Genomic DNA, 10,335 nt, shown 5'->3' with positions numbered 1-10,335 from the left:
ATTTTTACAATATTTACTTGATAAAATAAGTTAATATTTTAATTATATTTTTTTAAATAATTAACTGACACTGTCAAATCATAACATTTCTGACTACAAAAATTAACCAAGTTAAAATAAACATCTATTCATGTTTATAACCAATTTCTCTATAAGTGAACCTTTTGTTCACTTTAATACTCCTATATACCATAAAACTAACATGATGCACATCAACATTCTCAAATAAATACTATAGAATTCTGAAATAGGTATAGCTTGGCTTTCTATCTTAGCCAAGGAATGGATAACTTTTCAGAGGCAAACACAAGTGCCATTTTCTCTACCAAAGTTTAGACCATAACCTAAAATCATATGGTTCAGAGCTAATATAATCGTTAAAGTTATACACTGATACAGCACAATAACAAGGTAAAATTAAGATGAAAAGAAAATAAAATAAAAAGACAAAATAGCCTTCTCTGATGCCATTTTATTATAAAAGCTGATCTTATAAAAATCACGTTTACATTGATTGAGTGATTAACTCTGAAACGTGATATGTAACTCTTATTCTAACAGAAATACTCCTAATATATATGGTAGCAGAACAACTTAATCTAGGTTAGATACTCCATGAACTGTATCGTACACTATGCATTCCCGAAAGATCGAGGGAAAGAGAATAAACATGACTATGGTTTGTACAAACTCGGAATCAAAAGACTCCATTTCCTGTGTCTTCTTAATTCATACGTGTATACATCTTCTCTTCTGCATGCAATGACCTTATTTATCTAGAATTCAAATGAATAAGATTTGTCATGAATATTATATATATATATATGATCATTTATTATCACTGTGATTTGTCATGAATCTTGAAAAGTGATTAGTGGAGTAATATATATAAGTACCTACAATGAGAAACCCTGCTTTGGCAATCCAATAAATAATTCTGTATCCACTTCTAAACTCTGGCTACTCGAACAGTAAGGTGCTGCTTCTTCTTCTGCTTCAACTTCTGTGTAGTGCCTAGGCCATTGCTTCTGAGCTGTCTTTTCTGTACTCTTCCACTGCCATTAATCACAAAAATACCTTAGAAAAGGGTGGTCACCCTTTCCTACACTAAACATTTCATCATGCTATTATATCCAACTATATGCTTTCATTTCACTGCTGTCTCTCTAAATTGTTTGAGGTAAAATTTCAAATCTAAACGTTGGCCTTAACAAATGGTTTTTTATAGTTGATTCACTTTACTTATGATTTATACGTATGTATGGTTTTTAGTTTAGATTACTGGAACATAGGAAAGGAATCTATTTGAGTATAGAAGATTCACGATACATATAATAGGAATAATTCTCTCAACAAGGATTTTCTGTGCTAAGAAGTCAACTTTGATACTTTTCTCACCAGATATATGAAGCATTTAGTTATATGGTGTTTCATTTTGTTTAGATCGAGTATTTTTTTTTTCTCTGAGAAATCAGTCTAAGAAAATTATTAAAGTTTCTAAAAATAATTTAAATAAAACATCAAGAGTGTTGAATTGTCTATCCTCATTATATTTCTAACAATAGAGATAACTCTTTCTCCAGGGTATACTACTATACACAAGTATGATATCAAAGATACATTAAAAGTATAAAAAATTAATTTTGATTTGCCTATGTAAAAGAGAAAAATAATTATAATTAAGTACAAATGAAATCACCTATATCCCTTACTTGTGTCTCCCAATTATAAAAATGTTACTTAAAAGATAGAAATGAATATTATTTGTTCATATACAGTGTATCACTTTTAATAATGGAAGGGAAGAAATTAATCATGCGATCACAATCCTAATTTAATAGTGCATGACACACTATTTATTACGTTTGTTGTACTGATTAACATAATAAAACTCATTGAATTAATTTCTAACACAGGATTAGTAGGATGATAGTCCAAGTAAGTTGAGTGACATCAATAAAACTCAAGATGATTGCTATCATGAAAAGAATAAAAAGAAAATTGTTTCAAACAGAAGGGAAGGGGGAAAACTCCATTCACATGAATTTATCTCCAAATTAAATATACAACTAAAAAAAATGTAGAATCAGTAAATTAAGATCATGAGAAATGTTTAAGATCATTTATTTATATTATTAAATTGGGTTGTAAAGTAAATATATTTCTGAAAGTGATACAAAAATAAAATATAAAAATTCTATGATCAACCATAAGTCAAATATCAAGGAATTAACAAAACGTTTTAATTAAGCAGTTACCAAAACTAAAATGTATATCAAGTGTTTCATTTTGTTTTGGACATATAGAAGATGAGGGATAATGAATAACATGGATGAAAAGCAGGATAGATAAGAATCTCACCGTTTCAGTTAATTTGGCATTCTCTTGGAGCAAGTTAGTCTCCTGAATTCAGTGGGAAAATGTGTCAGGTCTAAAGGTAAAGGATTCATGTAACAGTGTTAAACCTTTCAATGTAATTAGCAGGTGAATGAATGAAGCAGGGTTACCTGGGATCGTAGTTGATCGATCTGTTCCATGTATAGTTGAGCCTGAATGAGCCAGATCAAAATCTCTCAATTGTGTCCTTTGAATTTATTCATTAATTTAATCATAGAAAGCAACTAGAGCGCTTCATTTTTTTATGATTATCTCAAATAACTAATCAAAAACTGTAGACCCTAGTGCAGCACATTTCAGGCAAGAACTCCAATAGAATCATTCCCAAAAGTTGAGTAATTAATGTGGCAGCAGCACTAAAACCTCTTACAAGAGGTAGTAGGATAATTAAGAAAGCATTAAATAAGGAGTGACCTTTTAGATATTTCAAGAAGCCGAATCTTCTCTGCCATGTTTGCGGATTCTAACTTCAGTTGCTGCATGAAAAAGATGAAAAAGTTATAGCAATATATTTCTCTCACTATTATGAAATTATGAAAGTAATAAAAATAACATTTTTCTAGTATTAAACTATATACTATAACCTAATTATCAACGTAATACTAACCATATATATAGTATCTCTTACAATCAAAATTATCAAGATTACTTCTCCTACAGTCAAGAAAAGAAATCAAGAAGGGCGATGATTCATCAATAAACTTTAGTTATGGAGGAATTTTAACCACTATGTCTTAGAAAAGTTAACATTTGTAACTACAACCAAATCAATATTAAGGATTCTTGGAAATAAGAAAGACAAGCGATTTTAAATGTTCTAATTCAAGAGTCTTGTAATATAAAGAAGTAGTCCTCGAGATAAATAAATTTATAATATATAATTAAGTACAGATTTGATCGTACAATTTGATTTTATAAAATTAAATTTAAAATTTGTTTTTACACACAATTTTATAACACCGGTTATCTTCAACTTTTGAAACAACACTTATCCATTACTATTTATGTTTTTTCTCTTCACTTGATCTATTTTTAATTTGTTTAAATATATGCATTTGTTATAAAATAGAATTGAAAAATTATAAAATAATAGTATTTTAATTATTTTATCATAATTAAAAAATTATGGAATTTATTTATTTTTTTAAAAAAAATTGTACAAGTAAAATTAGAAATATATTTTGACTAATAGTATGCATTTATTGTGACTTCCTAGCTTTCATTTTGCAACAATATCTAATTGTCATTCTTAATCAATTTCAATAGTTAAAGTAACTCGATTAATAACATGTGACTTATTCCTCCACCTTTCACACTAATGGATTGTATCCATTTTAATGAAACCTATTGAATAATGAAGTTTTTACAAAACCCTACCCTTTATATATATTGGTCGAAAACTCCTTTTGCATTTCATTTCTACTTAGATCTAATGGCATGTGATTTATACATCCACCTATTTAGTTAGCTATAGTGTGATGATTTATATGTTCCTATTCAATTGGTTACTCGGCCAACAGGGCAACAAGACTTTTATGTTCCTTATTAAGTGATTGAGGTAAGGACTTTTGCATCTCCTATTTCAATCAGCAACTCATCTATTAATGTGAGGACTTTTACTCCTTTGTCTAGTTGGTTACTTGACTAATAGTGTGTGACTCTTACCCACATATCTTGTTGGTAACTCAACACAAATAAATAAAAATTAAAGCAAAACAAGAAAATAAAGTAATTTGTGAAACGTCCCAAAAAATCATACAAAGTCTTAGTTTTGGTAAATCTTATTTTTATTGAATTTGGTACTCAAAAGAATACAAAAAGTATAAAACTACGCGAAAACAGAAAACTAAAAAAGATAACAAAATTTGTTTCTAACTTATTCAAGTATAGAAAAACTAATATGTGGGTAAATCTACTAGTACAAAGCATAAATATCATGAAAGATGGAACAAGTGAGTGACTAAGTCATCCCACTTATCTTGGCGACTTGACTAATAGTGCAAGGACTTATACATCCCTATCAAGTTGGCTACTCAGCTAATATAATGTGTGTTCCTTCACTTATCTAGTTCTTGAGTTGAGTGATAGCGTTAGGACTTATATAACCATTCTACTAATATTGCGAGTCATTCATATTCATTTATCTAGTTGGCTACTCAATTAGTAACATGCAAGTAGTCACAAATCCTAACTCTGAAAATAAAATGAGATTTAATGTTGGAATAAACCGCTAATTAGAATGATAAACTACACAATTTGCTAATTAGAATGATAAACTGATAAACTACACAATGTATACAATACAAATAATGTGATACCAAGTGTATTGTTAGGTTATTTAATGATTTATATGATAGTTTCTTTATTTTTACTCGAGATTAAGAGATTTTGTACGGATAGGTTATTACTTATTATTTTTTTCACTAGTGCTCGAGGTTGAGGGACTACATTTTAAAACTTTTGGGTCACGTATATATTATTTAAATATGTATAGGATCAATATATGATAAGTTAAAATTATAAAGTGATATGTTAATATTAGATTTATGACTAAGGATATAAGTAGGGTTGAGAATAGGTCAGATCATCAGGCATGGATAGTGTTTATCCCTATCTGACCTGCAACAAAAAAATTCAATCCGTCGGATACCCGTTAAAAAATACTCACGAGTGTTCATAGATAACTACAGGTGTCCATTGATACTCGTGGATATTTAAAAAAATATATATTTTATAATTTAAAAAAAAATCTAAAAAAATTACAAAAATATAAATAAAATTAAATACAAATTAAATTTAACTTAATAAAATATAAATTAAATTTTAATTTTAAATTTTTGTAGTTAAATTATATCTGTGGGTATTCATAACATGATATCCGCATTCGACCCATTTATAAGCGAGTATTAAAATACCCACTAACTACCTACGAGTACTAACTATCTGTCGCGAATACCCGCAGACACAAATATTTTTGTCATCTCTTGATATAATTGTTATGAAAGTTTATTGTGTAAATATCTAAAATAATATTTTGATTTGATGAAGGGTCGCATTGAAATTATTAAAATCTAGACGAAAGATACAAGAATGAGTTATGGTCCCATTTGTAAAGAACGTAAACATTATGTAGTGTATTAGAATTTATTTTCTTTTGATCCCATAAAAAAAGAAAAACAAAAACGGTATCTAAAGTTCTCTATATTTGATAGATCACATACATATATATCGTTGTTGATATCATTATCCACATTACTCTCACCGACAAATTCAATTAGGTTTCTACATTATATTTTTATCATGAATTAGGTATGGATTCATTAAAATTAAATATGATTGTATGTATTTTAAATCTATACATATAAAAGCATGATATTAGGCACAATTTTTATTTATTACTAGAAAACTTTTTCATTTCATAATGTTTTAGATTATTTGTTGACTTATATAATAGCATTAATATTGAAATAATGGTAGTCACGTGGTTTCTAGACCCTATAGGCAACTAGCCGGGAGATATGAGAAATTTTCTTTTTATCAACAAAAAATATTAATATATATATATATATATATATATATATATATATATATATATATATATATATATATATATATATATATACTTTAAAGATGTCTCAATTTTTATACATATCCTGATTTTACATTGAGATTCTTAAATAAACTAAAACATTCTAATAAAACATTCTAATAGACACAATCTCATATTTCTAGACTAAACAAAGAAAAATAACTAATTTGAATGTATTACTTACAGGATCAGATTATTCTTCTCTCTTTTATTTGAAATATACACTATCAACCAATAGTCTATCAACTGATGGCTATCTGATATGTCACACTATATGTGAACCATAAACCATGCACGGTAGTGTTACAAAAGCACAATAGTTTAACCAGAATCTTCAGTATTGCTTCATCCCAAGAAATTCTTTAGAATGTTTCTTGCTTCATTTAATATTTTAAGAAATAATCAATTGTTTGAAAATTATAAAAAGTGGTTATTTGCTTAAAAATAAATAAATCGAAATACATAATTTTCTTTACAGGTACATACATACCTTTTGCAATATACAGGTCATGTCTATTATAGTTTTCTCATAAATTTGGATTATAAATGGTTTAAAACCTGAGTAAGGTTGCTGTTGTTAGGCCCCTGTATAATATAAGCAATGAAGGATTGGTTGATGGTATTACAGAAAAGGAAAGAATGTTTTGTAGGTAATCAAATTATATATAGGATCAACAAGTATTAGTTTACCTTAATATTATTTGCTTTCTTTCCAAAATGTCAAAGAAGATTTGGAATATTTTGCAAATAAGAGACAATTATCTTTTAAAATTGTTAGTATTTTTATTAATATTATTATTTTAATGACTTTGGAGAGGTTAAAGAAATGGTTACATCTCATAAAAATAAGCTCACGAACAAATTTCACGTTGATAGGGAAAGACTTTAGCCTTCAAGTTGAAATTGTTGTTTTGTGCTGACAACTTAACATAGTTACATTGTTTTGAGCACATATTAAACCTCAAACAATGTTCTCTAATTTTTGTTTTAAGTTTTCTTTAGATATCTACAAATGCATATGAATTAGAGCACTTCAAATACTATATATATATATATATATATATATATATATATATATATATATATATATATATATAATTTTTGTTGATAAAAAAAAAGTCAAATCAACGTCTAAAGTAAATATTTTGTTGACAATAGGATACATATTCTACTTTTATAATTCAACTAGTTTTTGGGGGAATCCAGTGCCAATCAAGTGGCGTTGCTTTTATTTAAGTCACTAAATGTGTTTTTAAAAAGGTCATAAATGGAAATAAAAGTTTACGTGAAGTTTGGATTGACAATTTAAACATTCAAGCCTCTCTTAATAACTATATTAATTAAGTTTGATAATAAATTGTGATTAGTACAAACATCACACTAGAGTAATATAAATATTACTCAACAATTTACTCATAATTATGACCCTATATTATGATGTGTTCTAAATTTGTAAGATGAGAGTAAAACCTGGATATAATCATCTCCAAACTTATTGGCAGGAACATCCTTGGTATATTCACGGTATCGTTCCAAAATCTTTGACATGCTGAAATTTTCAAAATAAATCTTGTTAAAATTAAGAATTTAATTAAAAATTAATGATAGAATAAATTTACATTATCATTTGATTATAATTTTTTTAATTATTATCACTTGATTATATATTATTGTGTATTGTTAACGTTTATAATAATTTATTTCTAAGTTATATTAATAATGATTTAGTTGATACTGTTTAATCAAAGTAGTATAACCAAATTCGAACATCAATATAGAGCTATGTAGATCAGTTAATTAACCTGTTAATTAACTAAGAGTGCTTATTTATAGTCATCTTGCACAAGATTGACCCATTCATTTATTGATCTTGAATAGAAAAATGAGATGCAGTCCAGATTCAAGATCTCAGATGAAAATGTTGGTGAAATTGTACATATAAATTTGTTAACCCTAGGATTGGAAATTTTATGTTGCCAGGAAAAAATATCTATATAGAGGTTCTCCTCACCTTCTCACATAGGGCTACATTCCACCATGTTTCAATAAACAAAATTTACTCATGGCATCTTCCTCCCAAATTATCTATATTTAGCTTTTCCAATCTATCTCTCAAAACAAGTAACATTCTTATTTTTCTAATATACTATTAACTTTTTTTCTAATAAATTTCAATTTTAACATTTTCACTTTATCCCCAAACTAACTGATATTTTCATTTTACAATATATTATTAATGTATTTTTTTTTTTAATTTTCCCTCATATTAATGATAACTATTCAACAACCACAATGAATTCATTCCTTATTTAATGTACTTATTAAAAGTAATGCAGCTATTTTCTAGAAATCTTAAACTTGGATAAAAAAAAAAAACAACAACAACAACTTGCATCATTGACATTTTCAAGAATTGGGGTAATTGAGAGGTGTGCGCAGAATTCTTATTAAAAATAAGAAATCAATGTGTACGGAATGCACCAAACAGCACTGTTCGTAAATACTAGGTAAAATCTCTCTTTCCAAGGTGGAAAATAAATAAAAATACTATGAATATATATTTTATGTTCTCAATACTGTTGGGAAACGGCATGCATAAACACATGCCTGCACTGGAAAATGTCCACAGTGTGTTCCACAAAAGCCAAAAACTTCCACGTCTCAAGGTTCCAAAAAAAAAAAGTAAAGAGTGAAGTTTATGTAATGATAGATCTGAATTTATGAAGTTGCTTTAACATCTACTCAAATTTAAGGTACGCAGTGATTTTAGTACAAGATATCGATCCCTGTCAAATAAATCGTCCTAGAAGATATTGCATATCAAATTCTACATAGGTTCTAGTGATCTTAACTAAACCTTGAGAAAATTGGACCTTGATAGATTGGCTTCATGTCTATAATTACACTAAACAACCACCTAAAAGCTGGGGAATATTGAAATGACCTAGATCATAATTCAAAGGGTACCATGACTTACTAATGGACTTCTATTTTACTCAACCAAGGGGTGCAGCTAGGCGCAAAAAAATTCATTGAATTGAGTACAAGGTACCAAACCCAGTACAATGAGTAGTTCTTACATAGCCAGAAATTTATTGGACCTTTTAGTGTAACCATCTCAGTAACAGTACAACTCGGTCACACACATACAGTAGAAGAAAACTTCACAATTAAAGCCACAACAACTCATTTGCTTTTTTTGTACAGATAGCACCAAATCTCAAAACACAAGTTAGTGAACAAAATTAACAAAGACTACTCACAGAACCAACAATTCAACCCATCTCCATTTCTTTTTCCACATTAGTATAACAGGTACATACATATCTTAAGCAGACTAGTGAAGGAAAACGTACTCGGAACTTGAGAACTCATAGAGCCTTCCATTCTGGGAGAAGACTATGACAGCTACTTGTGCATCACAAAGAACAGATAGCTCATAAGCTTTCTTTAGAAGACCATTTCGACGCTTTGAAAAGGTCACTTGACGGCTTGTTGCATCCTCTATTTTCTTCATTTGAACCTTTCCCCTCACCATCTCCTACACATAAAAACAAAAAGTTGCATATGCCCCGGAAAAACCAAAAAAGAGAAGGCAAAAATTCTCGTCAAGCCCTAGTCAGAAGAAACAAAATGAAGTAAAACATTTATAAGAAATCAGATAGTACAAAAAAATTGAAAATACAAGGACAAAGTATTACCAAAAATTCGCAAGAGGCTCTTCCAGAAAAGTTTAAGTTTGTGTTCTTTCCAAAGCTGGAAACTGTAAGATTTGGAAACAATCCATTAAAACCCACAATCCAGCCTGGACTGAGATGCAAATAGTCAATAGAAGAACATGGTTAAAAGGGGTATTTAGTTTTATCAGAAAAATAGCGCTATTGATCCTGGAACTCCAGAATGGATCTTACAGACAAATATTTCGTTTAGCTTATTTTAGACATGTACCAAATTAAATTAATGAGGTGGAAAATATTGACCTCCAAGAATGCTTGAAATTAAACCATTTCAATATGAGCAGAGAGAAAGATAAAAGAGGTCAAGGCTTCGTCGTAGGTCATGGAACACAGAGAAAGGCAAAACTCACCACTTTCTTTAGGTTAAAGTTAAAGAAGAGAACAGAAACTGTGGGTAGTGGAGAAAAGAAGTGGAAAATATTCCAGAAACCCTAGCCAGAAGGATCCCACTTCCAGCAAAGTGGCATTCATTGTAGCTGTTTCTCGGACCACAGAAATGGAGGGTGTTGCCTTATTCCATCCATTTTTGTCATCCTCCCAGAGGTTCGATACCCCAATAGTTGACTTGAAAACCGATCAGAAAAACAAATGGAAAACGAATTTTATGTTTTT

At 28.8% G+C, this 10,335-nt stretch overlaps 1 protein-coding gene across 5 annotated transcripts; it reads right to left on the bottom strand.

Annotated features, from left to right (window-relative positions):
* Window positions 1–710: 710 nt before the first annotated feature.
* On the bottom strand, window positions 711–10,335 carry LOC114190787 (MADS-box protein AGL42-like). 5 transcript variants are annotated; one of them, XR_014996672.1, is made up of 9 exons: window positions 10,074–10,335; window positions 9,688–9,749; window positions 9,343–9,527; window positions 7,457–7,535; window positions 2,812–2,873; window positions 2,508–2,549; window positions 2,362–2,403; window positions 897–1,055; window positions 711–776 (listed from the first exon to the last, which is right to left on the bottom strand). XR_014996672.1 is itself a non-coding variant. In XM_085675841.1 (8 exons), exons 3-7 carry the CDS (start codon window positions 9,522–9,524, stop codon window positions 2,370–2,372), a joined length of 399 nt encoding a protein of 132 aa, XP_085531967.1. In that variant the 5' UTR covers window positions 9,525–9,527; window positions 9,688–9,749; window positions 9,967–10,335; the 3' UTR covers window positions 711–1,055; window positions 2,362–2,369. The 5 variants fall into 5 exon arrangements, 3 of the variants coding, with proteins under 3 accessions (XP_085531967.1, XP_085531966.1, XP_085531968.1); XR_014996671.1 differs by having other exon boundaries at window positions 901–1,055; XM_085675841.1 differs by having other exon boundaries at window positions 711–1,055; window positions 9,967–10,335.

This window comes from Vigna unguiculata, chromosome 7 (genome assembly GCF_037176805.1).
Source record: "Vigna unguiculata cultivar grain cowpea cultivar isolate G323 ecotype 2 chromosome 7, ASM3717680v1, whole genome shotgun sequence".
NCBI classification, from domain to species: Eukaryota; Viridiplantae; Streptophyta; class Magnoliopsida; order Fabales; family Fabaceae; genus Vigna; species Vigna unguiculata.
The sequence above is the reverse complement of the archived record's forward strand: the minus strand, read 5'-3'. Positions and strand labels throughout refer to the sequence as shown.